Source organism: Schistosoma haematobium, chromosome 3 (genome assembly GCF_000699445.3).
Source record: "Schistosoma haematobium chromosome 3, whole genome shotgun sequence".
NCBI classification, from domain to species: Eukaryota; Metazoa; Platyhelminthes; class Trematoda; order Strigeidida; family Schistosomatidae; genus Schistosoma; species Schistosoma haematobium.
Window position 1 is genome coordinate 18,155,115 of NC_067198.1, and position 26,528 is coordinate 18,181,642.

Sequence of the window (26,528 nt, forward strand, 5' to 3'; positions counted from 1 at the left end):
GAATCTACTGAAACAGATAGTTTAGTGTAGCCTTTAAAAATAAATATTCGTAATGTTTGGGACTTATATACTGAGATATAATATTCCATGTTTGGAGAATCTGGTTAACTCTGTTCCAAGTCGGTCACAATGGTTCGAATATGCTAGTTCTTTATCGCCCTTTAATCTTGCTCAAAGTATTATTGCTTGCTCTAAATTTTTATGCTTTATTCGTTCCTAATGATATTCTTTTCCTATTTCTATTTTTCTGTTATTGTTGGTACAACTGTTTTTACTTCACTTTTCCACTTGTAAATTTCCTTTATTTGCGATAATTTGAAGCTTTGAAACTTGGACTAGTACACGTTTGTGTCAAGTTCTATAGTGTTCATGCTTCACAATTGATTGGTCACTGGGTGGTGATCACTGTCATGTGTGTCAAGTTCTTCTTAGTGCAGATCGAATGCTGTCGACCAAGTTGCCATGTGGCAACTAATCTAGGTAACTCGACATTGCGTGAATTATTTTGAGATAGAATGTTGGTTGGAGGTAGTCAACAGGAAACCCTGAACCCGGGTTTCATGCTATTTGGCACTCGTCAGCAAAGTGTACCTGCCACACTGCAACTTGGTCGATACCATTCGATCTGCATTTAAAAGGACTTGATGCACATGATATTGATCATCACCCAGTGATCAATCAATTGTGAAGACATCTCAATCCTACAGTGGTAACGTCTCTGAATGTAAAGCCGCGTGACGCGGGATCGAATCCGACAGGCAGCACGAGTTCCCTCAAGATTACAGGCACACTCTGCTGACGGGTGCCAAATAGCATGAAACCTGAGTCTAGAGTCTCCTGTTGACTACCTCCAACCACCATCCTATCTCAGTGTTCATGCTTGATTCTTGTTCTATGAATGATTGATTAAAATAATAAATTGACTTATCCTTTTATCTTCTCAATACTACAAAGGTTAAACAAATCTCAAAAACAAAGATATACAAGAAATTTTTTTCTGCATTAGTGTATAGCTATACATGTACAGTACTTAAAAGAAACTAATCTCAATTTCGGGAATTATATATATCCTTACATAAAATTGATAAGTATTATGTCATTTCGACTTAGTAAACAAAGTTGCAATTATGGGTGATGATGAGTACTCTGTAATCTAAGGCTGTGAAATACTTTATTGATATTCAAATCCTCAACATTAAGCAACAGTAGGTACTTTCCAGTAGATTTAGTGAGATTAGAAACTTATTCATATACATTATCATGTCACAGGATATTTTAGCAAAAAGATAAGGTTCCAAGTCCTTCAGACGATAAAGGTAAGAACAATTTATTTTTTTTTCAACAGAGGTTCTGCATCCAAAATAGCAGATTTATCATCTATTTATCAAGTCGAAAATCACGTTATTTATGTGGTGATATACAGATTGACATACACACTCCCTACTACTACAAATTTTCCAAACTTAAATTCATTAAAATTAACTATTCTTGTTCCAATAGATCATACCAGTCTACACAACACTCGCTACATTTAAACTGCCTTTAATATGATCCACATCTCATGGGTTACGCAAAATATGAATGAACATTCAATGTGATTATATATATACATTCGTACCAATATTTATTTTGCTTATTTACCCCGAAATTTTGTTAAAATCATACTATGAATCCGTTATATTACATATTAATTGCTTCAACATTTACAAACCTTAACAAGCTTATTTTACTGATAAGCCTAATTTTGAATCCTATAATTTCAAAGTATAAATTCGGCTGAAACTTGTTCATTTTTTTCTGATCAGTGATTCAAACCTCTATTTGTAAAATCTGATGAGAATTTATGCAAATAAATATTTGCCACCCGTAAATCTGTAAGTAAAGATTGATTATGTTTACTAGCCTAATAACTTAATTAAGTAATCATCTTGTTACACTGTACAGCGTATGTCTATGTAAAATCAAAACTTTTAGAGTTTTAAGTATCCAAATAAATGATTAACCATTCCTCTTTCGAAAGCAACTTACAAATACCCTTCATTTGTGATTGTAAAATAACATCAAGAATTGTTCAGAGATAGTAAAAGCAACATAATTAAAAGAATCCGTGTTTCCAAAACTAATTTTTCTTTTAGAAATACAGTTCATAGTTATTTATATAAATTAACTAAAGAACAATCCAAAGAATGTTTAAGATGCCATTATTGAACTTTTCATATTGTGATAATATCCAAAACACAAGAATAATCTTTAAAAAGATGTTCGAGAAATCGAAAAGTTTATAACTTGTTGAAATCTAATCAAGGATATTTGATAATCTAAAGTGAACATTTGAAAATGAAGTCATTGAAGAATGTAAGAGTCAGTTTTCTAGTATTTTTTCACACGTAACTACAATAGTATTTCGTTTAGTATAATAGAGTGAATAATTGAGTATTTATTCGTGTGAAACGTAAATGATCCAATAAAATCTTCAATATTTAGTGTATATTAGAATTTTGAGAAATGACTTAGTCTTATATCTCAATTATATACATGGATAATCAAAACAAAGCTGGTTCAAATTCTGTTGTGACTAAAGTTTTCTGAGTTAATTTTTAACAGTTTTAACTAAATTAATATTATTTCTGCATTTCTAAAGATGTTCACTCGAACGTGATATTGAAAGATATCAAGCACTAAGTGAAAAATATGAGAACAGCCATATGGGCAATTTTCGTCTGATTTATCCATCAAGCGATCTGGAAAAATATTCACAATTTCTCAATCCAACTGCAACATTTTATCAGGAAACAGTTACTTACAAAGTAAGAAGTGAATGTGCAAGGTAAGATTTCACTAAAAATATGACATTGTAGCCTGTCACCTTTATACCTTCTATGAATGTATATTAGGCTTGATTTAGCCATCTCTGTAGGTGTTCAAACATATGGTGAATGAACTACGCTTCCTAGATAAACTTATGTTTTGATGTAGCGGTAGTAGTATTAATAACCTCAGGCACATATAACCATAAAGACTATTGATGGATAGCCCAAAAGTTCAGACCAATAAAGTTAGCTACTGAGGTTGGCACTTTAAAATTTGACTCATGCGAGCTATCATCACATTGAAGTTTCAAACAATTTGCCTAAGTGAAAATTATTACGCGGTAATAACAGCTATAGAGATCAACTGAATTATGTATCAAAAGAATCATGTTCAACCTTCTATGTTCCCACTTGGTATGCAATAAACGCAACCCACTCATAACCGTATTAATTGCTTTAACTCCATATGATGAACCTTCTTCGTGACTATGCTCTCCCTTACCCTCTATATCTCATCTTTTAGGCATTCTTAATATATATTTCATTTTCAAGTTCACACGATAATATTACAGCAAAGCTGAATTCAATATGACATGTCTCTTAATTTCTTTCTCGCATGATGTTTATTCTCCCGACCATAGCATTTAATCTCGAAGCATTTTTAGTGAAAAATTACCAGACGTCTTCGAATATACTTATATTACATTCTAATTATACAGATCACATTTTTCTCAAGTATTAAAGACATAACCTGGTAAGGGAGCAAATGATCATTGTAGCCAATAGTTGGAGATGTGACTTGACACGGATCGGAATCAGTAGCAATGAAACATATATATTCACATTTTGTCTACCGCTTAATGTCGGCTTTTAAAATTATATTATACTTCATATTCTGAGAATTCATGAGTTCAATAACTTATATTCCTCACACTATTTGTATTTTTATCCAACAGACAACTAAGAGAAGAAATAAGACTTAAACAAGAAAAATTGGATTTAATTGCAAACAAACATAAGCAAAGTCAATCTGAAAGTCCAGCCCCCAAAAGATTAAGAATTAAAATAAACACTGGATTATTATCTCAGCAATTAATAAAGTCAGTTAACAATGATGAAATAATCAATAATTCTAATCAATTAATACCCATAAGTAAAGTGGATTTTAATGTCAATAACAAACAAAATAATCAGGAGGAACAAAGGAAACTTGATAAATGTTTAGAAGTCTCTACAGAAGGAAAACAAGAAAAGGACAGTAATGATAACCACTCTGATAATCAGGCATTGATTAAGTCTACGTTAAACAATGTCGAACTTTGTATAAATACTAAATTGCCACAACCTATACTTGATAATGAAGAAGCTGAACGTAGAAATGAATTAAAAAGACGAGAAGATCAAATGCACAAAATAGGTTTAATTTCAATGCTTTATGAATTATTTGCACATTCACATTCTTTAAAATACAAAGACAAAAAAGAATTTAACGAATTATATTTAGATAATAATACTAATACAGAACAAAACTGTACAGAACATCGACAATCACAACAGAAAGCAGGTATGTCTCCCTATTTTAACGTATTTATTTCATAATAACATTAATCAATTTACTTGTAGTTCCTCCTATCAAATGTAAAATGCACTTTCACAGAATCTTTCTCAAATAACTTTAACGGAATTTAAGTTTTGTTCCGATGTGTAACTATCTGAGATTTGAATAATCAAATGACAGTTTACATTTTCCTACAGATAATAATCTTATGTCCTTATCTAATTTTTTTTCGTCGGTTAATCTCATTACCAACTGGTCAAATGAGCTGTTTACGGATTTGAATCAAGTGACATAATAAAATCATTGGTTCTGAGTTTTACAGTTTCTTACTGATATTTTCTAAGGCATAATAAAACGTCGCAACTTATTTTGGTTAAAAGATTCTGCTTAAGTGGAATATAAAGTGAGTAACCACGGATACAACACTCAATGGTTAATGTGCGTTTATACTGAATTCATTCATACATATTAATAAAAATGTATGAGTTTATTATATGAATAGTATGTATTCATGTTCTAAACTCCCATAACTTATTCATGTACTTTTATACTTTCTCTATCGACAGCTTATCTAAGGTTATCATTATGTGTACGGTTTATTTTCTTCTTAAATACTAGATAAAAAGAAGGAAAGAGAACTGAATGTTCTAAAACCAACAGCTTCATGGAAAAATCGTACACAGTTATCAGGAAGACAAAAGTACTGGATTAAGAATCAAGAACATGAAAACTCTGCTAAAGTAAATTTTAGTTCATTTTCTTAGTGTATGTGATTTGATTTATGTTGAGTTTTCAAAAGAAATTTGGTTCGTCATATTATTTATTTGACGGTTATTTCTAAATTTTACCTTGCATCTCTTGAAATTCAACGTTATCAAATCAGGTATTTTAATTATTATTGTAATCGTGTACCTCTATTGCTGGGTTTCTGAACTGAAAAGGACCTACCAATTTTGCATTACAATACTCCTTGCAATTTATACTCCAAAAGAATAAGATGATCAGCAAATCAGGAGGTTTGCGAAGAGTGAAGTGAACAGAACACGGGTGGGGACAATCGAATGTATTTGACTCAAACTTACAGGACTTGTTAATAAAACCTAACAATCAAATAGTAAATACATAATTTGCAAAATGTCCATCAATTGTCCCATAATGACTCAGACTTGATTGTTCTTGCATTTTCATACAAATTGCATTCTGTTCCCATTCTTTACTGTTCGATTCTCTTGTCTCTCTGCTGCCAGACCTTCTGTTCACGAGTAACGTCATATACTACTTATGTCAGTATAAGTAGCACACACCACAAAGAGTATCTAATTTAAGGTTAGTTATCATCACAGACATACTTCAGACAATGAGATACAGGAAACTGAAGAACAAAATACAATTGTATAATCCCAGTAGTGGAATTCACCCTCAGTCAAATAAGTTAATAGTTAAACAAAAGCTTATAAATTACGCCGAATTATAATGCTGTTAAAATCAAACGTTAACTGAACTTAAAAATTATGAACTCCTGGACTCTAGTTCGGTAGCACTCTCCGGGAAACTCAATCCACTTTCGTTGAAACTGTTAGTTCAGAGTTCCGGTGAGCAAAAAGCTAGGAATAAACTACCTCTCAAGTAGTTCCTAGTCAACAGTGGTTCTCCAGTTAATTTCATCTTCTTATGAAAATCAAACACAGAATTAGATGTTATTCGTGAAACACCGACACAAAATCTTCTTAACGAAAGTTGTAAAATAATTTATTTTAAAATATTAACAGTGGTAAACATATAAGTTACAATAAGAGACTACGTCTATTACTTAAGTGGTATCCGACACAAACCCGCAGTACTGAATGATGCAGTATTTCCATCACTATTAAGACAAAACCAATGACGTTAGTTCTATGCTCAATATATTTAAATCGGAGACTTACATTTTTGCGATAAAAATTTCGCCAACAGATCTTCATAGAAATGTCTTATAACATTATGCTACTTATAAGTAGAGTACCCTGAAAAACTATTTTATTTGTCTTGTAAATTGTTTTGCAGGAAAAACCAGATATCATACATGATACAAAAATAACTCCTGTAGTATGGGATAATCCAATTGAGAAAAACAAACCGTCGCTTGTTCCAGTAGCAAATCAATGTTGTAATAATTATTTTGTACGACTGAATGGAAGTCGTTGTATTAACTCAGCTCAACCATCCATAAATATTCTTACTTTTGGTGCGTTTCCATCTCATCAATTTCATAAGATACATCAGCAAAAATCCCAACCATCTTACCGTGTACATTCCGGTAATCTTTGTGACGGAGGAATACATTCAAACTCTTCAATGATAAATCCGACCAATGGTCAGATAATTCAAAATTTACCAGTGAATCTTGATAGTCAATCACTTTATCAAGATTGTAACGATACAAATTTTACTGGTAAGAAAAGTCATCAATCAGTAAAAAATTCGTCGTTTGAAAGTATATGTAATCCGATTCACACATCTCTACGAATAAATGAAAATTATGGCTTCCTACCTTCAAGAAGTATTCGATCTAATTCAGCGGTAAAATCAAAATACATCTTCACAGACTTGACTAGCTGTAGTAACAATAGTAATAATATTACTACAAGTAATTCCCAGAATACTTCAAGACAGCATAGTCATAATTCCTCTAACAAAAAAGCACCTAATGACTCTGAAAGTAAGTTTCGCCTGTATAATCCAAATATATTATTCAAGCTAAATATGATGATTGAAAACAGTTCAGTATATTAATATCGATAGTCGCTTAATATTGTCAGTTGATTGAAGTTGGGTATGTAAATCACTTTGCCCCAACTTAGAGGTACATATACATATTTTTGCTGTCAAACTACTGAGTGCTCGGTTTTGTATGCGGTGGTGAAGGGGATTTCCTGAGAAGGCTAAAATACAGGTGGAAAAGCTAGCCCCAGCTTTCTGGTTTTTACAATGGTTTTTTAGCTTATATTAGTCTTTGACGAAGACTGACGTCAAACAGATATCAAAATCTCTATAATTATAATATTCATCAATAAATTAAGCCTTCCCATTGCAAATCATTCACAAATATATAAATGTTAAAATTACTACTCGACATGTAGATCACCTTGAAGGAAGTTAATGCACACAAAATATCCTGACGAGTAGAATTTTTTTAAGAACCCGCATCAAAAATCACATTGACAAAAGAAAAATAAGTCATTCAAAAACTTTATTTGACAAAACTTTCATACTATATATCAGCAAATTTCAACAGCCACTCATTTCGGATTTAATACAAAATATAAAACGAGTAAAGCATATAATAAATATATTTTTTTAGATCTTGATGAGTAGAAAAATTGTATTTCTGACGTTTCGTGACTTAGTGTAAGCCACTTCCTCAGGGTAAATAAATAATCGACATTAAATTAACAAGTTTAAATAGTACTATCTATTTAGATTTAAAAAGAATGGATATGGCACTAGATTATATATGCTTGTTGTTAATAAGTACACAGATCCACTATTTATTTTAATGGATTTCAACGATTATTCATTTCCATTAACTACAGATGAAAAATATAATTGTTGATTCACATATTTACATTGTAACAGGTGTTAAAACAGCGGAAAAATATAAAACCCCACTACCTACACTGGTCATTCCTCGTGTGAACACATCCCATAACAGCCATGGTTCGCAGTTAATAATCAATGGTTTAATGCCAGTTGTCTCGTCGGCGAAATTAAATCGAGTTACTAAGAGAACTTCAAACCAAGAATATTACCGAACAGTTTTAAATGAATAATGAGTATTTACATAGAAAAATTTAGGATAATCGCTCAAATATTGAAAGCCTATGTTGTAATTAGATTCATTTAACGATAAATCAGTATAAATGTAAATAAGAATAGTTTCCAATTCATTAAAATAAGCAACAAAAAACAAAGTTCTGCAATCACAGTAAACAAAAATGGTCAAGATAAGTCAGTAAACAAATGTGTCTCTCTTATTTCTGTCAATAAATTCTTCCCTGTGAATATTTTTTGTAATGAAAGTGATTTCAATTTACTTTCAATTTAATCAAATTCAGTTTCAGCTTAATGGATTTTATTTAAACAATCAAACAATAATGTTAAAGCTTTTTACACATGCTAGTGGTGGCCACACAACTTTTGTTTGTCATACAATATACACTAAAAAATGTAATTTGAAACACAGAAATTGATTTTCATTGTTCATTCGATTTACTTAATTCTATTGAATCACTACCAACTTGCCAAATGACTTTCACAATTGCAATTTATTCTTTGGTGAATAAGGCTGGATGCTTGAAAACTAGGATTCATATTGTGCTCGCGAATCAAATCTCTACACATGATCGATACTTAGTAGTGAAATTACTGAAGATAGTAAATCAATTTTGATGTTTTATCAGATTGTTGATTTAGTTTATTTGTAGTCTCAGACGTAAATACCTATTTTAAACTTATCTATATACCATTCATACAGAAATATTTAAAACTGTGAGTTTCTCATAACAGCTATTAAACATGATATTTAATTAAACAAACAAATTGTACACATCAAGACCACATTAAAGTTGCATATATTTAGTGCATCCCCAAAATATCAATTATCAATTTATGCTAGAAAATACTAATTGTGATGTCTCTCAATAAAATTAGTACTATATTTTAGTGAGAAAAAAATGTTATCACAGAATTTAAGCATATTAAAAGTAATCCCATCAGGACATTTATACTTTGAAAAACTGAACAGTAATTTATCCTTCAAATAGATTGATTAAACTTAGTTAACAATAATTTTAAGGAGAAACTAGTGAGAATTAACCAGATGTTTATTCTTGTTTTCTAAAGTATACTGCGTCGGTAAGCACACACATAACATATTGGACTGTTCATCATTTTAAATACACACCTCTGGAAAACTTTTGATGTTACATTTAGATTTATATGTTTTTGATCTAAAAAGTGTAGGTACATAGAAACTAGATTTTCTGAACAATTAAAAACCTATTCTTTGAAACACTTTAAGTTAACACTAGTAATTCATATTCTTTAGCTAAGTAATTCAATGAAGTTTTCACAAGCGTAATAGTCCAAATAATAGCAAATTGCTATAGTTGCAACATTTTGGACGATGATATAATAATATGCGAAACCAACTCAATTAAACAGTAAACCTTAATGAAATAACCATCTATCAACAGGTTGATTCGAAAACGATTGATAAATAGTTTCTCCGAAACTATATTAATTTAAACAAGCGTTACGTTAAACCGTTTTAAATAACACCGAGACTACTAGCGAAAATCATCCTTTCGATAGTTATTATTTACATTATATTACTGGTTAGCACAAGCATATCACTAATCCATTCACCACCACTGATTACTATCAGAACTGGGTAATAAAACGTACATTTAACCAACAAATAATAAATTGATGAAAGCATCTAAGCAATGAGCTGATATAATAACCCTGGAAACTTTGAAACAAAGACTTTTTGTCAAAAAAATATAATTGATCAGAACATAAACTGAAACCATGTACAAATGATATCTTTCACACAAAATTATATTTATTCACATGAGTTAGAAAGCACATAGGAAAGACTATACAAAAGGATTTATTTCAAAATAATTATTATCTTTATTAGCTGATAGAGCTTGTGGTAAATTTAATAGTTTACGTTTTTGTAGCAGTCAGACCCATTTGTTCTAATTCAGCAAATAGTTTATTAGCTTCAGTTTCAACTTCTGGTCGGTCATCTTCTAACGCTTCTGATAGAGCTAAGAGTGAATCTGATACAATACAACTGATAGGACCAGAAAGTTTTGAATCCATTGTAATATCCTTATCATTGTCAATTTCATGATCATTTGAATGATTAAAGACAAACTTTAACAATCGGATTGCAGCCAACCTAGTACGCCAGTACGTGGAGTGCATAATACGTTCAGTCAGTGCGGAACCGAGTGGACGAAGATAGGCTTCATCACCGCATATTGCATTCAAATATGAGCCTAATACATCTTGAATATCAGTTTCATTTATTGGGGGTGCATCAGAAGATGGACAAGATATATCGAGTAATCCAATTAAAACAGAAGGAATATATTGTACTGATTCTCCAATTGAGGCAGCATCCAGACATCCAACGTTTTCCACCTCTCCAATAAGCCATTTATGCAAGCATGACAATGAAGCATGAATACAAATTAAAACACAAGATGTAGCTCCATCAGAATAGCATTGAAGCGATCGGCCAAAACCTAACCGATTGGACAGTTTTTTAGCACCTGCAGAAACAAATTTTTAATGATTTAAAATGTAAATAAAAGATACAATTCGGCATAGGAAATGAGAAATTTCTGTAAAGCATTGATAAATAAGAGGAAATAGCATCAAGTGATTCAGCATAACAAGACATAACCTGCACGGAAAATTGTTAAATGTCATTAATTTCATTTAATGTTGAGACAGTACAATTGATTTGAGATGAGTTCTGGAATGTTAGTAGGTGTGTCAAACTGGCAGCCTTTTTATTGATTCTACTTATAAAATACGAGCTAAATATACCTCAAAAGATAAAACTACTGATCAAGTGACTAAATAATAAAATTGTTACTAATCTACAAAAATAATCAATACATCATAACCAACTTCAAATATTAGGGGTCTTTTTAGTTATCCCGCAAATGTTATATCACTTTGTTTTGTTGTCTTCATTTGTAACTGGTAGTCTATAGCTTCTATCATCTTAATTTGGACTTGCCTTTATTTTGATTGTTTTTTTCGACTGACCTCTGACCATGTGATTAATTGACCTTCTCCATGATATAATGCTTACAGAATAACTAGATAGATCACTTCTATGTGAAATAGGCATCGATTATTTTGTCCAGAACGACAATGCAAGCTCGAGAGAGAAACCATGTAGCTCAGAGAACACAACACCACCAGATTAGTGTATTAAAATTGTTGCTAATCTACAATATAATCAACGCTGAATCCATTAATACCATCGGATGTCGGCCCAGAGGTTTAGGCGTTGAGCGCTTGTCAAGAGATAGAGAACATTGGGTTCGACCCCAGGGGGCCGTGGATGTCTGCCACTGAGTCCCACACTACGAAGAAACGGTTATCTATTGTTTTTAGTTTTTAGTGGTTCTTTAACTAAAATCAACCCATGATGTAAACTGAAAATTCAACTACCTCCACAGACCTCTGTACTAAAGATAATATATAGTAAATCAAGTGTTTTACGTCAGACTTACTAAAAGAGTACCGAACGAACGCAGGATTAACAAAACACTGAATAACAACTAAAGAATTCAATTTCGTAAATGATAGGATGCTCGCAAGAAGTGAATCATTAGATTAGAACAAGACTAAATCTGAGAGCAATACAGGTTGATTATTCTAACAAACGTGAAATTGAATGCGACAAATCAGAATAAATCACTGAATTGAAGAATATATGGAACTCAAAACAACTATCAACCAATATCAAAGTCACAATCTTCAATACAGACGTCAAGATGGTCTTACGGTACGGAGCTGAAACATGGATGAACTACCACAATCATCATCAAAAAGGTGCAAGTGTTTATAAACAGTTGTCTACGCAAAATACTCAATATTCGTTGGTCGGATACTAGTATCAGCCTATTGTGGGAGAGGACAAACCAGTTTCTAGCTGAAGTGGAAATTAGAAAAAGACGTTGGAAGTGGATAAGCCATACATTACAGAAATCAACGAACTGCATCACAAGGCAAACACTAACTTGGAATCCTGAAGGGATACGGAAAAGAGGGAGGCCGAGGAACACAATACATCGAGAATCGGAAGCAGATATGAAAAGGATGAATAGCAACTGGAAAGGATTGCCCACGATAGGTTTGGATGGAGAGTGTTGGTGGGGTAAGTAATTGAGGTTAAATAACTTTAATCAATCACTATATCATTTTGAGTAACCTTGAAGATTAGTATATCTAATAAGTTAAATGTAATGTGATTTGGATGCTGTGACTTTTTCAGTTGACATCTGTTACCACTAGGTGCTTACAATTGACCATACATTTTACTTAAGTCATTTCATACCTCAAATCTAAACATAATCGACTTTAACTCATTAAAATAGAAAACCTTTAACATACCCTTAAATTTATTACCGACAGCTATGATGAATATTAGAACAATATAATCAACTAAATACAACTGTTTGCTTAGTTCAGAAAATTCTTCTGTGTTCAGATAATCTGGAATTCTACAATTTGAAGAAAAGAGAAGGGAAACAGTATATTATATGAATGATAAAAAATTTACCATACACACACATTGATATTATTTACAAAATAAGAATAGTAGACAACACTGGTGTAATAACATGAACGAAGTTGAGTTCTTCAAAAATGTTTTTCGACGTCTTCTTTTACAAGTAATATTATTGGATAACATGAGAAGTTAAACAAGATTTATTGAACTAATAAGTGAATTTTACACTTCAATGAATGATTTCAAAACTTATTCTAATATGCTAAAACCAAAATGTTGATGAATAAATAATAAAGAAACATTAAACAGCTATCGGAGTTAAGTTTCCTCCTAACTTTAAATACTGAATTAATAATAACTTATTGTGGAGGTGAAAACTTGTGATTTCGCTGATTCGGAACACATTTTACGTATGAAAGCTAGTAGTGACATTACCCTGAAGTATGTGGAGCGGGTATCAGGCCTATGAAGTAGCGGCTGAAAGTCGAATAGATTACCTATCGATTACTGAAACAAAATATCAAGTTAATTAATTAATAAAGATAGTTTAATACTAAATAATGTTCAGAAAAAATGCTGTCTATGCAGAATAAACAAACCTTTCCATTATCCTGAATACAACTGATAAACGTAAAAGCATCTGATCAGTGATATCTTTGATTTGATCAACTGTTTCTTTTTCATTATCTTGAACATTGACCCATGTAAACAACTGTTGACAAATTCTCAGGCGAGCACTATCATCTGGTAATGAACTGATTAAACTAGCGACAGAACGGTAGAGACATGAAAGTATATCGTTATTTCTTAATTCTGTAGTATTTCGAAGATCAGCTTCATTTAGTTTATTCACGACTGTACACAAACAAGTATGGATCAAGCGCCATGTTATGTCGGGCTGAGTAGCATGCATTGTTGCAAAAGAATGTAACTGATTCTCATCTTTAGAAGCAAACACACCGTTCTCTTTAATGGGTGCCATGGATTCGCCAAAATCAGACAAGAAAGACAAAGCACCATGTAATAAAGTCTATGAAAAGGATGGAAAGGTACATAATTTTGTTTGAAAAATAACTGATTAGGAATTAACAGAATGCATGTGTTTAAAAGAACATAAGTAGAAATCGATTAAGGGTAAACACTAATTTGCTGATGTGTTCTCTGAGCTACATGGTTTCTCTCTCGAGCTTGCATTGTCGTTCTGGACAAAATAATCGATGCCTATTTCACATAGAAGTGATCTATCTAGTTATTATGTAAGCATTATATCATGGAGAAGGTCAATTAATCACATGATCAGAGGTCAGTCGAAAAAAACAATCAAAATAAAGGCAAGTCCAAATTAAGATGATAGAAGCTATAGACTACCAGTTACAAATGAAGACAACAAAACAAAGTGATATAACATTTGCGGGATAACTAAAAAGACCCCTAATATTTGAAGTTGGTTATGATGTTGTCCAGAACGACAATGAAAGCTCAACAGGGAAACCACGAAACCCAAAGAACACAACATAGCTAAAACCATCTGCCAGAATTGCGAATCTTTTCCACTAATTCAAATATCAATTTGTTAGGTCTTAAGGTACGATTGATTCATCCAGGCTACAGATAATGTCTGACAATTCAAATTAAAATAAACTAATCAGGTATTGAACTTGAAAACAGATGACTTTGAATCAAACTAGGTAAACATACATAGAAAATGGATTAATTATCTTATAAAACATGAAAAATGTAATTCCAAAACAAAAAAAATACGGTAATAAATGAAACCAGATATTTTGAAGGGTTTTTTATCAATACTTTTTCAGTTGACGGAAATAAAATAGAAAACTAAAACTATATAAACACGAAAGTTACTCTGTATAACTGGATCAATTAAACAGAAATATTCAGTGTTCATATAGTTATTTCTTGTAGTGCAACTGGAACATTGTTCATAACTTTATGCATAAAACTGAATAGTGTTATCGAGCTGTATATATTATGAATTGTCACAGCATTGTCATTACTATTCAAGGAGAACGTTGCTTACATGAACATCATTTTAAAAAACAATGAAAATTTCAAATTTATAGCTAACACAGTACACAGCGAAATATTGTGTTATTTTTGAGAACTAAATCACATAACTGTTGGAGGTACTTAATGGAGGAAAATAAACTGTTTTTGTTAATATTGAAAACAATCAAATAAAACATGAAAACTTACGTTACTATTCGTTTTAGAGGCTTTTTCAATTACAATCCGAATTGATGTGAGTAAATAACTGACTTCTGTTACGTGACGGAGAAGTTTACTATGAATATGAACAAAAATAGGCGGTAAATATCATTACCAAGGTTTGACTTGATAATTTCAAATAAATTGAGCATTGGGTAGACTTTTATAAATAAAAAAATAATATATTTGCAATATCACAGTGAGTAGGACAATTAGATCTAATTTTTCTACTCGTTGTTAAATTACAAATATATTACCTTTTTATTTATAAAATTAGGCGGCTAAACGCTGGACATTTCTAAGAAATGAGATTTCTAGAGCTTATTTTCAGTTAAGAAATTATATAAATTAAAACGGCTAACTGTGATGGTAAACATTTTGGTTATGAAAGATGAGTTCCGTAACAATAAAACCCGAACAGAGAACAAGATAATACTTACTTTATATAACACAGAGAGAGGCTTCAGTTCAAGTAATCACATCCACTAACAAAATCAGAACATATAATAGGCTCATTATATTCGGTATTAATTAATACTTAACCTAATGAGTCTGAAACGCCCCTAAATCAAAAGTGAAAACCACAACACACTTTATATAAAGAACGTTGATTTTAGCGATAAATAAATGGTCGGATAAAGTGGAATATACCTTATTTCAGTAAAACAACATGTTTGTTAAATCTTTCAGTTACACTAGATGTAATTAGTCTTGAAAACTAAAATGTTTTATCACCGAATCTCTAAGACATAAACGTACAATTTCTTTAGTGTAACTCTTTCAACACAGAATCCATAACACCAACGATAGGTTTAAGTACTATGCTCCAGGTCACACTTTTGGTTCAAGAGCTAATGAGATGACCCATCTGCCTAAAATAAGAAAGGAGGACCGGACGACTCCTTTCCCACTAAATATATGTATAACGAGAATGAACACAGGTCACATGTCATCCAATGTTTAGGATACAGACAACTTATTGGCGTTACATACCATAAACGTTAACGAGTACTATCAAAAAAACCCACTAGCTTTGGAAGAGGCATTTCGTGAACCATTTATTTAGTTGAGTGAGAAAACAACATAGGCAGACAGAGTAATAGGTATATCTAGTTATATCATATTATATGGTGTAGGTGAATATAAGATGATATAGTTATGGACTGAATGCCAATTAATAAGTGAACTTGGGCTTTAGAATTTCGATTGTAATGGGGTTTAAGCGATAAAATCATCTAACTGAAAGTTGATATTGTTAATATATTGGCAACTTCTGAGTATCTTGATGGTAGTAGATTTGAGATAGTGTTATGCAACTAAAAATAGTCTTTTATTAGCGTAAACATTGTGCACAAAATATATACACAATACTTTCAAACTTGGCTAAGAAATAGTCACTAAATACTGTGTAACTTACTGTATGTGTTCAACAAGGTTTGAAATCTGACGAAATACAGAACTAGAACGTTCCGGATTACAACCTGTTAGTGTTGACAAGTTATCTTTGCGGAGCTGAAACACAAAACTTAGAAGTGTTACTGCAACAGGTTCTTGATAGGCAGAATTATTCGCATTTTTCTTAGTTGTACTCTCAAATTCTAACCACTTTCCAATAGCCGATTCAGTATTGTCTGGAGAATAGTCACCTTTAGACTGTTGACATAACCGATGAATGATGGCTAACTCAAGTAGATTGCTGACCAGCGTTAAACTAGCCTGAAAGAAGTCAACAAAAGACCACAAAGTGAACATTATTCACACGACCTCAGCAGTGTTAAAAACAACTTGCTAAGTATGTTTAGACTATGAATTTCTAAAGTGAAAAAAGCGACAGACATTAAATTTAAACATCGATGTTATGCATCAAAAGGATGCAGACTCAATCGTTTCCACTTTCCTCTTGACTAAAGAGTCAATAAGTCAACAGTTAACTTCAATACAAAGTTACCTAAATACTATGAATGCATAAATGCCCCTCTATTTTCGCTTTTGCAATTTAAACTTCCTTGATCTAAATACTTTTAGTATAGGAATATAAAAAAGTTCTTGGTATGTAACTAATTAAAGATTTCCAGGTTAATTGTTAAAAAACGGCATTCACTCTCTGAATTAAAAAAAATCGGTAAGCAACTTAGCTTCCAGAACTTTGACTAATGTACGCCTTGCTTTTTAATTCTACAAAAGGTTCAAAAAATGCAAAACACTTGAAAACATATTCATAACGTTTAGATAAACACGTACCAATAAGTGCTGATCTCTTGAGTGCATAGTACCAGTCACCAATTTCATGTAACGATCTGATTTACATGGTGAGTTCACAGAACAACATTGTTTTACAGACAACTTTGGTGAAGAAGCAAATGATGTACAAGTATAACCATGGTCTAATGCAAAAGAAAGCAACCAACTAAGGCGGGATGTAGTTGCGCTCGCTTCCGGATATAAAGACTGTGGTGGTAAACGTTGTAAACATTCAACAAAAAACAAGCAGGCTAAGGATCTTGACTCAGCAAGAGATGACCCGAAATGATGTCCATGCGGATTGCTTTCCACAAGCGGTTTATCAGTTGAGTTTACTGAAGCTTGATGAGCATCTGTAACACCAACATTAATCCACCAATTACTAGGAACTGTCATTAAACTGTCCAAAGCCTACAAGAAAAGAAATTCAACATAAAACCAGAAAAATCTCAGTATGAAAACATTATTAAAACTGAGTTTGTTAGGATTCTTTAAAAATGAAACAAGCCTTTAAATCTGAGAAAAAATGTATATATACCTGCTTAGATTTGGGCGCCCGGGCAGCATCTCAGCCCTCACAAAAATCGAATGATTTAAATGGCGCATATATATTCGGTGCCTCATGGTACCAATGTTTATGTGTTTAAATAAATAAATTGTCGAGTGGAAATCATAAGTCTGTGAAACATCTAGTTTAGAAAACTTGAACCCAAATTATATAAACATTTTAAGGATAATCAATACGTAAGATGAAGTGTGACGAATGACTAAATTCGAGTGAAATCTTTTAAAACTGGAAAATCAAGTAAGTCTTGAATATTAAAAATGATCATACGTTACTGGTAGGTAAACGTTTAGCCGACATTTAGTTTACAAATATAATGGGTTAGGTTGACTATACTATACTTGCTAATCGCGGATTTCAATAACACAAATATTAAGCATAGTTCACAAGATGAATAGCATAGTGTCATATATAGCAGCTAGGCGATTATGCTCTAACTGATGGGTCATTATATTTACTAAGGAATTTTTAATAAGCATTCTACAAAATAGTTAAGAGTTATATACATGGAAATTTACCCTCATGAATTCCCCTGGATAATGGTAGGCCAATAATTTCGTTAAACTCCTCAAACAAGCTAGACATTGGCGTGAAAATCCTGAACCAAAAACGGTACTATGTTTTGACCTCAGGGAACCATCCGTCTTGTCACTTTTCAAATTATAGAATGAAATTAGCTTCCCAGTAAATTGAACTAAACCAGCCTCCATGGTACGATTTAGATCAACAAAATTTCGGCTAACTAAATGTTTATGCGACTTTAGGAAAGATTTGTAATTCATTTTAGTAAAATCAATTAAAATTGGAACTGGTTGAACATTTGCAGTTAAACTTGTCAATTTAGCAGATAACAAGTCGAGAGCTTTCCGACGAAGTCCACGGTTTTCACAGGAGAATAAATCTAAGATCATGGAAATGAATACTCGACCAGGCACTGAATCCAAGATCTACGTACAAAAATAAAAATTAGATTAATAGAAAAATTACCATCATGTTATCCATAAAGACAATAAAAAGTAAAACCATTGTAGAACAAAAATATACTAAAACAAACTGAAGATCAATTTGTAAAGCTTTTTTTAAATAAAAATGTACATGAGATGAGCTTACATATATCAGCGCTATCAATTACAAATCTGTTCAAAATTTCTATTTACTTAGGATCTTTTATCTAAATAGAATCCCCCAACAAAAGAGGAAGAATGTATTTGTAAAATCTCAGCGAATGATTTGAAGTAAATCCAACGTTTCGCCTGGCAATCTGGTCTAAGCTTTTTCAAGGAAAAATAATAAATTGTTTCAAGATAACCATTATTGGGTCACGATAAATTTCAAATTAAAAGAATGGTTCATATATAGTACTAATTGTTAAATACCCTTTGTATTGAAGTTTTAGTTTACTTGTGTCGAAATAAACACGATTCGAGATTCGATTCACAAATTTTGAAGATCTTGAATTTATTTTCACTAAACTATTCCGAATTTATTAAGGAAAAAAGTTGATAACGAATGTATTCGTGAACGTAAGTTCTGAATGCTGATATAATCCCTATATCAATCCCACCAAAAAGGACACGGACATTAATTCCCTGTGAATTATCAACCTTTAATAATTAATCATGCGCTCTGTGTTTTGGCATCATGGGTAACAGTGAATATTTTACTGTACAAAGCATTAATTACAGTTCGGCATATGAGTTAGCATAAATAGAACAATTAGTTTAAGGGTTGACGTCCTCAAAAATAAGAATACGAAATCAACGTTATACATGACAAGCAGTACAACACACTATAATGAATTATATTTTTTGGTACCTAAAGATTACCAATGATTATTTATTTAATATTAACTTGATATGAAACCGATTAAAAATAGGCAGTAAAAAGTTAAAATATTGCAGTATGAAAGATGTCGATTTTATTTTAAACTCAATACTAATCAGCAGAGATAGATTGTGGCTAGGAGTGAGATCTACGAGGTGCATCGCTTCATCCTATTTGGGAGTCGGCAGCTGGATGCACCTGTATCCGCGTTAATCTTCACCCTGGGACTCGAACCGAGTACCGATCTTTTCAAACTCCGTCGCGTTATGCACTTAGCAGACTAAGAAGCAGAAACCAACAGAGATGCTTGATGCTATTCAATTATGGCAAAGCCCCTTTGCAAATTAGAAATATATTATCTAATGACAGTAGAATAAATAAAATGCTAACCTGTACTAAAATTGATTGCAAACCGGACAATGTTTCATCAGCACAAGAGACTACATCCGTCATTTTTTCATCGGATTTTTTTACTTTCGTCAAGAAAGTAGCCACAACGAGCATTAGCTGAACAATATGTTCCACTAATCGACCATAAACAGCACTTAAACCTGATGGATCGCTAAAAGCTGTTTGAACTTTATCACAATAATCAGGATTTCTTATTAGGGCTATAATAAACTGTATAGTTCGATTGACTAAGGGCCATATTTCCTTCAACGTCACAACTGTAGAATTGTTCAAAGATGTTTGGATTTGTTCACTTGTCTGAATTGTGTTATCTGAATTGAAAATAAAAGACGCGAGTTGGCTAAAAGAAGTCGGCGTGTTCTGATTAACGTAATTTGACAGAGGTCCGGTGACACCAATTGATAAGTCGCTGGTTGGTGATTTGCTGGGATTCGCAAATGACGAACTCAATTTTAGTCGCTTTTGAGAATGACCGATTTCAATGTAGACACTACCGCTGTTCTCTGAAACGTCAACCTACAAAATGAAGACAATAAAAATTAAGGGAGAAAGCATAATAATTGGAATAAAACAACTGTAAAATGAGAAATGTAACATTCTTTTCAGACAATAAATCAACACAATCTACAAAGCTCCCAAAACTCCTCATGTGGTCAACATAATCCATTTTACAGGAACAACGAACACTGGCTAGTGTAAACGACTGAACATTCATTAGTGTCACAGTTTATGGCCTCTCAGTTCTTATTCGTAAATACTCTTCGTATGGTATACAGACTGTAACTATTAAGGTATGTCATACGGTCTTACTACAAAAAGTAACAACTAACCCTTAATACAATGAAAATATTTACCAGCAATATTTTGAATTCACACACTCAAATGCATCACAGATGATTGCTCTCAAAATATTAGGAAACAAAAACATTGAGGAAACAAAATTACACAGGGAAGATTCTAACAACGGACATAGTTTTATTTTCTCCATATAGTTTACAAATCGTAAGACCTATATGTCATTTAAATTTTTAGTAAAAATAATGTGAGTGATCGTGAGAGAAAAATGACCCAACAACGAAAGTAGAACAATCATTACATTAAAATATGAAACCAAATTTCATAGTGAATTAACATCACACACATCGGACTTTAGGTGTTCTCTCGACAGATTGAATATCTCTACAGTGCTCTTCTTTATCGTGGTAAGCGAAACTGAGATATTGTAAATGCATGGAATCGAAACCTTACTTATAAGAACTTTTTAAGACTTACTTGAGGAAGCTTATAATCACAAGAATTCATACACAAATATGTCAGAAAATCTATGCATTCACATAGTCCAAGCACTTGATGATCCCATCCAAAATGACAGAACAACTCGATAAGAAAAGGTCCAACTTCATCAGCTAAAAACGATAATTAAGAAATATAGATTATACATATTATTAATTACTACAACCTTGGAAAATAATTTACATTTACATTATTATTCTGAGCTACAAGTCTTTCGAATTCATTACGGAACGAGTACTAATGTAACGTAACTACTAGGTTGAACAAAACTAGACAATGAAATCCTGAACTTATTTTAAGGATCATGAGAAAGTCTATTTCCCCTGGAAATTGCAATTGTCGACACTCACGAACCATATAAAGTAACATTCTCCAGAAAAAATATCTTTGAGAAAAAGATCCGAATGTAATTATTTTTAAGTTGAGTAGTATAGACTAAAACTAACCTGGAATAGTTGTGTATGCATCTATCCACTAATAGTAACAACTAAATATTGTATGTGATCGGACGATAAGTGCTGGTAATAGTAGGCTAACTCAAAGATTATAATGATTAAGATACACCAAATAGACAAAGCTGAAACCGTAAATACTATTTATAACTATCGAATCTCTTTATGTACCTGGAATGACAAAAATTGAAATCAGACTTATAATTTTATGATGACTATTGTCGATAATCACAGTTTATGAGGGATGACTATAGATGTTTTTGACAAAATTGGAGCTAAATTAAGTTGACGAAAAATAGGAACCAAAAAAATTATTCAGAACCTACCAACTGATTGTATTTGCCAATTTTTGTTCAAGAATACAAGTGATGTAACCCACAACCAACTTCCAATCCAACTTTCTTTAGGCCGTAATGAGATTTTACATTCATTTCCATGTGCAGCCGCCTCAACTTTTTTGAATGGTTTTATTTCATCTGTAATTTGTTTTTGTGTAATAGACTGATTTAGTTCACTATCTGTTATGAATGGTCCAGTTACTTGAGACAAACCACGAATTAGAACAGTATAAAGTGCTAAGCGACGCCGAGCCAAATTAGTGAACTCAGCAAATCTGATAACAAAGAGATATAGCACATAAAGACCAGCAGAAATTTGCTCAGAAGACGCTCGAATAAGCGCTGGGACAGTTACTAATATCAGACGTCCCAAAATACTAAGATTATGAGCGTTATCCAAACGCATAAGCTGACGATTGCACGCAACCCATTGCACCAAGGACACCAAATGGTGACATAATGCACCCTAAAAAATAAGCATAAAAAGTAACCGTTAAAAAAAGTAAAAGTTAAATGAAAATAACTTAACTACACTTCGCTGCTAAAAACCAGTTTTAATGCAATAGAATATTTTATTGGATATTGTTGGTCAGTCAATCGCTGGAAATGTAACTTATATATCCTATATGTTATAAAATGAGCTTGTTAATAAAAAACTATGTCGCTAAAAGGTATTGTTGCTTTAAAATATATTTAAATACAACTATAGATAGGTGTGAACACCATGAACCTATTTCACGAGAAAGTCAACAAAAACAGATGTAATTTCTATTTAATCCACACAGCTATTTAACTCGCCGATTAAATACCTTTCTAAGGTTTTCACTAATTCTAGAATACAAATTCAGTTAAGGGTTATTGAGTCCTTTGGAAAACATCTATGGATACGACTTAATTTTAAAAACCTGCAACAGTAACCACTGGCCTAATAGTAATGATAAACAACATTGTGAGTGAAAATTCTATTGTTTAGTCTAACAGATATTCACTGTTAACATTAATAAATTGATTAACAAATCTTATTATTATGACACACAAACTACCAATTATAAATGCAACACAAACTTACGGGAAACATGACAGAAAGTTCGATAAAGCAAAGCAGAACTTGTTGATGCAAGGATATCCAGTCAGGGTAAACAGTGAGGCAAAGGAAAATTGGATCTACAGCAACTTGTGCCGATGTTAAACCATAAAGTAAACCTGTCTGGTCCGTTGGTGTTTTCCGATGAGAACGTTTTCTATGAGGTCGCTTACAACGATTTCCTTCGGCAAATATAGTTGTGATGCAAATCAGAAGTTTATAAATGCACTGACGTAACAGTGGTCGAATACAAGAGTTTTCATTAACGGGCGACATATCTGCTGCTTCTTGATCCATATGGATATCAGACAAATCAGGTAGCGATTCTAGATCACTATCTGTACCAGACTCTGGGAGAACATTTGTTTGATTTGTATTTGCTTCTATTTGTTTCAAATTCCGTTCGATGTTTAATATGCTACGAACATATAGAATATCAGGATAACATTCATGGTAAAACAAACAGAATTCATAAACTTATTTTGTAATTCTCGACAGAGATTATTCCCAAAATGATGATAAGTTTAGTGTCATTTAGCTAAAATAAATGCTTTGATTACTTTTACAACAGTTACCTACAAAGAATATTACAGTGACTAACCCTTGCTTTAAGTACAGGAAGTAACTAAGTGGTAAGTACATTCTTCAACAAAGGTAGACGATTTTAGACAGTTAGCATACTTTAGTAATAAGAGATTAGGTTATCTTGTTGATATTACGAACTTAATTGAGATCAGTCTTTGTTGACACTTGTGGATCCTGTGCGGGTTGTTTCGATATTACCATTTGGTTTACAAGTATTTTTAGCAAAGTTGATTAGTTAGTGGCTAGTAGCAGAATCTAGGAAGAGTGTTTCATTTTATTTGAGACTCGCCAGATGGACGTACCTGTACCCTAGATTGGATGTTCACACTACGACTCGAACTCATTACTTTTCGGTTGAAAAAATGCGTCACCTACTGAACTATTAAGTCTAAATACCAACAACCTATTCAACGGACATGAATTTTACATCATTAGTAAGAAGTATGAGTTATACCCTTGTCTATATTACGGAATTATTAGAAAGACTTTTGATTAACTTCCACTCATAATAATATGTGAATTGGATTAATGAGTGATATAGTGCTTTTTGTATAATATTGCGTTATAAGGAAATGGTCATTTTTATGTACGAGAAAAAACAAAATACTTCTACATTTAATCTAATACATTAATTAATTAAAACCCAAAACATACTAATCATAAAACCAAAAATTATAACACCTATCTAGCGTTGTGATGCAAGAAAATGAGTTTAAAAGTGAAATTAAATATCTAACAATATCCAACCCTATATGCTACTCACCTTGTAAGATGATTAACTAATGGAGTGATCAGATCATTCATCGGCAAATTGTGATCTTTTATTTTCTTTACGCCAATATTTAGTGATTTTGTATCTACAGTTGTTAGTGATGTACTCAAATCAACAGATTTCGATTTATTCTGAACCGTAGATGCAATTTCATATGATTGTAACCGTGGCACAGCTTCAGTTAAAATAGACAATAACATACTAAGAAATCGTAAGCGAATTCTTTCTGAATAGGCTTTCTTATCATCATTTAATAATTCCAAATCAGCCTCCCTGGTTTTCCGTAGTCGTAAACTACGTCGACGAGATTCTCTACATTAAAAAGAGAAACACATTTCAAATAGATTTGCAACTTGTAAACATGATCATCACTAAGCAAAGAGTTAAGTAAGAAAATGAACAAATTAACAATATTCACAAAATGTAATCGCAATTAAGTATCAAACGTTTGAAACACAAACAATGACAACATTAACATACTAGTAATCGAGTTTGTGATCAAATACGATAATAAATACCATATATGACACAAAAAATCTAACATACAGAAAGCATGGCTGAATTGACCAATCAAAAGTGAATCTTACGCATAACTTACACAGAAATAAATGATTACTCTTCCGTCAACAATTCAAAGATAATTTGTAATAGGTACTTTGAATTGTGGAACAACTACATAAAATAATAAGTGTAAACAAACCCAACTACTACAGTTTGAACAATTTTATAATATTCATAAACCCCATACAGTTTTTTATAGATGAACATAATTAACTAAATTATATTAATTTACTTTAATAAATAAGCATATCAAAGCACAGTACCAAAACAAAAAGAATAATTACCGGGCTTCAGTAACTCGAGCAAATAATGACCTGCTGTCGCCACCAACTGTTCTTGACGGGTCTGATCTGATGAACATATAATCGAAATGGACTGCATTTAGATGAAGCTGAAATAAAATATGATATCAATTAATCAAGTTTACCAAAAAATGAACATCGAACTTATGAATATGCAAAGTGTATCATTAGTCTATAATATATAAGTAATTGTATAACAAGAGTTATGTGTTACAGATGTCTGCTGGTTAGTTAGAGGCTACTGAATTTATTACATGTTTTACGTAAGATGTAGCTTACATTTAGTAGGTGATGTGATATAGAGTTTCTGATTTCATGAATGGATGAACGTGTTTTGCATTTTTAAAATTGATAAACAGAATCATAACCAGCAGATAAAATGAAATGATACGATGTGACCGAGTAGCAGCCATTCATAATTACTGAACAATTGACCTAAACTATCGGATAACCTGAGCTCAAAGACAAGTTCGTTAGACAGAAGAATAGATCTTTGGTCTAATCAAACAACATCCCTACACACAAAATATTACCACGAAAATAAATATGATTAGATTTATTAAGCGACTGAAGAATATCAGTTTCATAAGTAATTCACTCAAAGACAAAATGATAATTGACTATTAGAATTAATTCATACCCACCATATACATCATGGTGATAGTATTGCAAACAAGAAATACAGACTATTGATTAGCTCCTAATTTGCTTCAGTGAATGTAATTGATAATTCATACCTAAATAATTAAAGCCCAAATGCTTAAGATTTGCCAATAAGCTGTAGACATCACAATACTCATATATGATGTTATTTTCTCCATAATTCATCTACATTAACTTAGATTTAATCGAAAACAATAAAACGAGCCAAAGAGGATTTTCAGCGTTTTATTAACTATGTTATATGCGCTTTTAAAGGGTACAATAGACGTGACCCAACAACCAGTGACTGTGCAGAAAGTTTACACGTTAGGCTATGGTCAATGTCAATAAACAACGACTGCAAATAGACGTAGTAAGTTTTCATTATCAATAAGTATGATTTTTTTCATGCATACAACTTTCACTAGAGAGTGCAACAAAAGTCAGACCACAACCTTGAAAACATATATTAAGCTAGCAAGAATTTAGATCTTGAACAGCACACTGTTTCCTTGTTATTTTCCCTAGAAATAAAACTACAGAATTCCAATAAAACCAA

The 26,528-nt window shown here is 32.1% G+C and overlaps 2 protein-coding genes across 3 annotated transcripts in view; one reads left to right on the forward strand and one right to left on the reverse strand.

The window, feature by feature from the left end:
• The window catches only part of TTLL6 (Tubulin polyglutamylase ttll6), a 34,405-nt gene extending 25,072 nt beyond the window's left edge, over window positions 1-9,333 (forward strand). Inside the window, exons 11-15 of the mRNA XM_051213175.1 lie at window positions 2,642-2,827; window positions 3,767-4,374; window positions 4,987-5,108; window positions 6,412-7,066; window positions 7,984-9,333. Coding sequence (XP_051069129.1) covers window positions 2,642-2,827; window positions 3,767-4,374; window positions 4,987-5,108; window positions 6,412-7,066; window positions 7,984-8,177 — 1,765 coding nt within the window. The 3' untranslated portion in view covers window positions 8,178-9,333. The remainder of the gene's footprint in view (window positions 1-2,641; window positions 2,828-3,766; window positions 4,375-4,986; window positions 5,109-6,411; window positions 7,067-7,983) is intronic.
• Window positions 9,334-9,527: 194 nt separating this feature from the next.
• Window positions 9,528-26,528, reverse strand: part of MS3_00005152 (uncharacterized protein) — a gene marked incomplete at its 3' end in the record, with an annotated part of 33,099 nt that continues 16,098 nt past the window's right edge. Inside the window, exons 10-22 of one of the 2 annotated variants that reach the window (XM_051213176.1) lie at window positions 25,310-25,416; window positions 24,456-24,776; window positions 23,093-23,525; window positions 22,012-22,489; window positions 21,213-21,346; window positions 19,920-20,456; window positions 18,224-18,652; window positions 17,141-17,551; window positions 16,317-16,615; window positions 14,888-14,975; window positions 13,273-13,703; window positions 12,556-12,665; window positions 9,528-10,694 (exon numbers count right to left, since the gene is read on the reverse strand). In XM_051213176.1, coding sequence (XP_051069130.1) covers window positions 10,081-10,694; window positions 12,556-12,665; window positions 13,273-13,703; window positions 14,888-14,975; window positions 16,317-16,615; window positions 17,141-17,551; window positions 18,224-18,652; window positions 19,920-20,456; window positions 21,213-21,346; window positions 22,012-22,489; window positions 23,093-23,525; window positions 24,456-24,776; window positions 25,310-25,416 — 4,392 coding nt within the window. The remainder of the gene's footprint in view (window positions 10,695-12,555; window positions 12,666-13,272; window positions 13,704-14,887; window positions 14,976-16,316; window positions 16,616-17,140; window positions 17,552-18,223; window positions 18,653-19,919; window positions 20,457-21,212; window positions 21,347-22,011; window positions 22,490-23,092; window positions 23,526-24,455; window positions 24,777-25,309; window positions 25,417-26,528) is intronic. The other variant, XM_035731657.2, reaches the window with a different exon arrangement.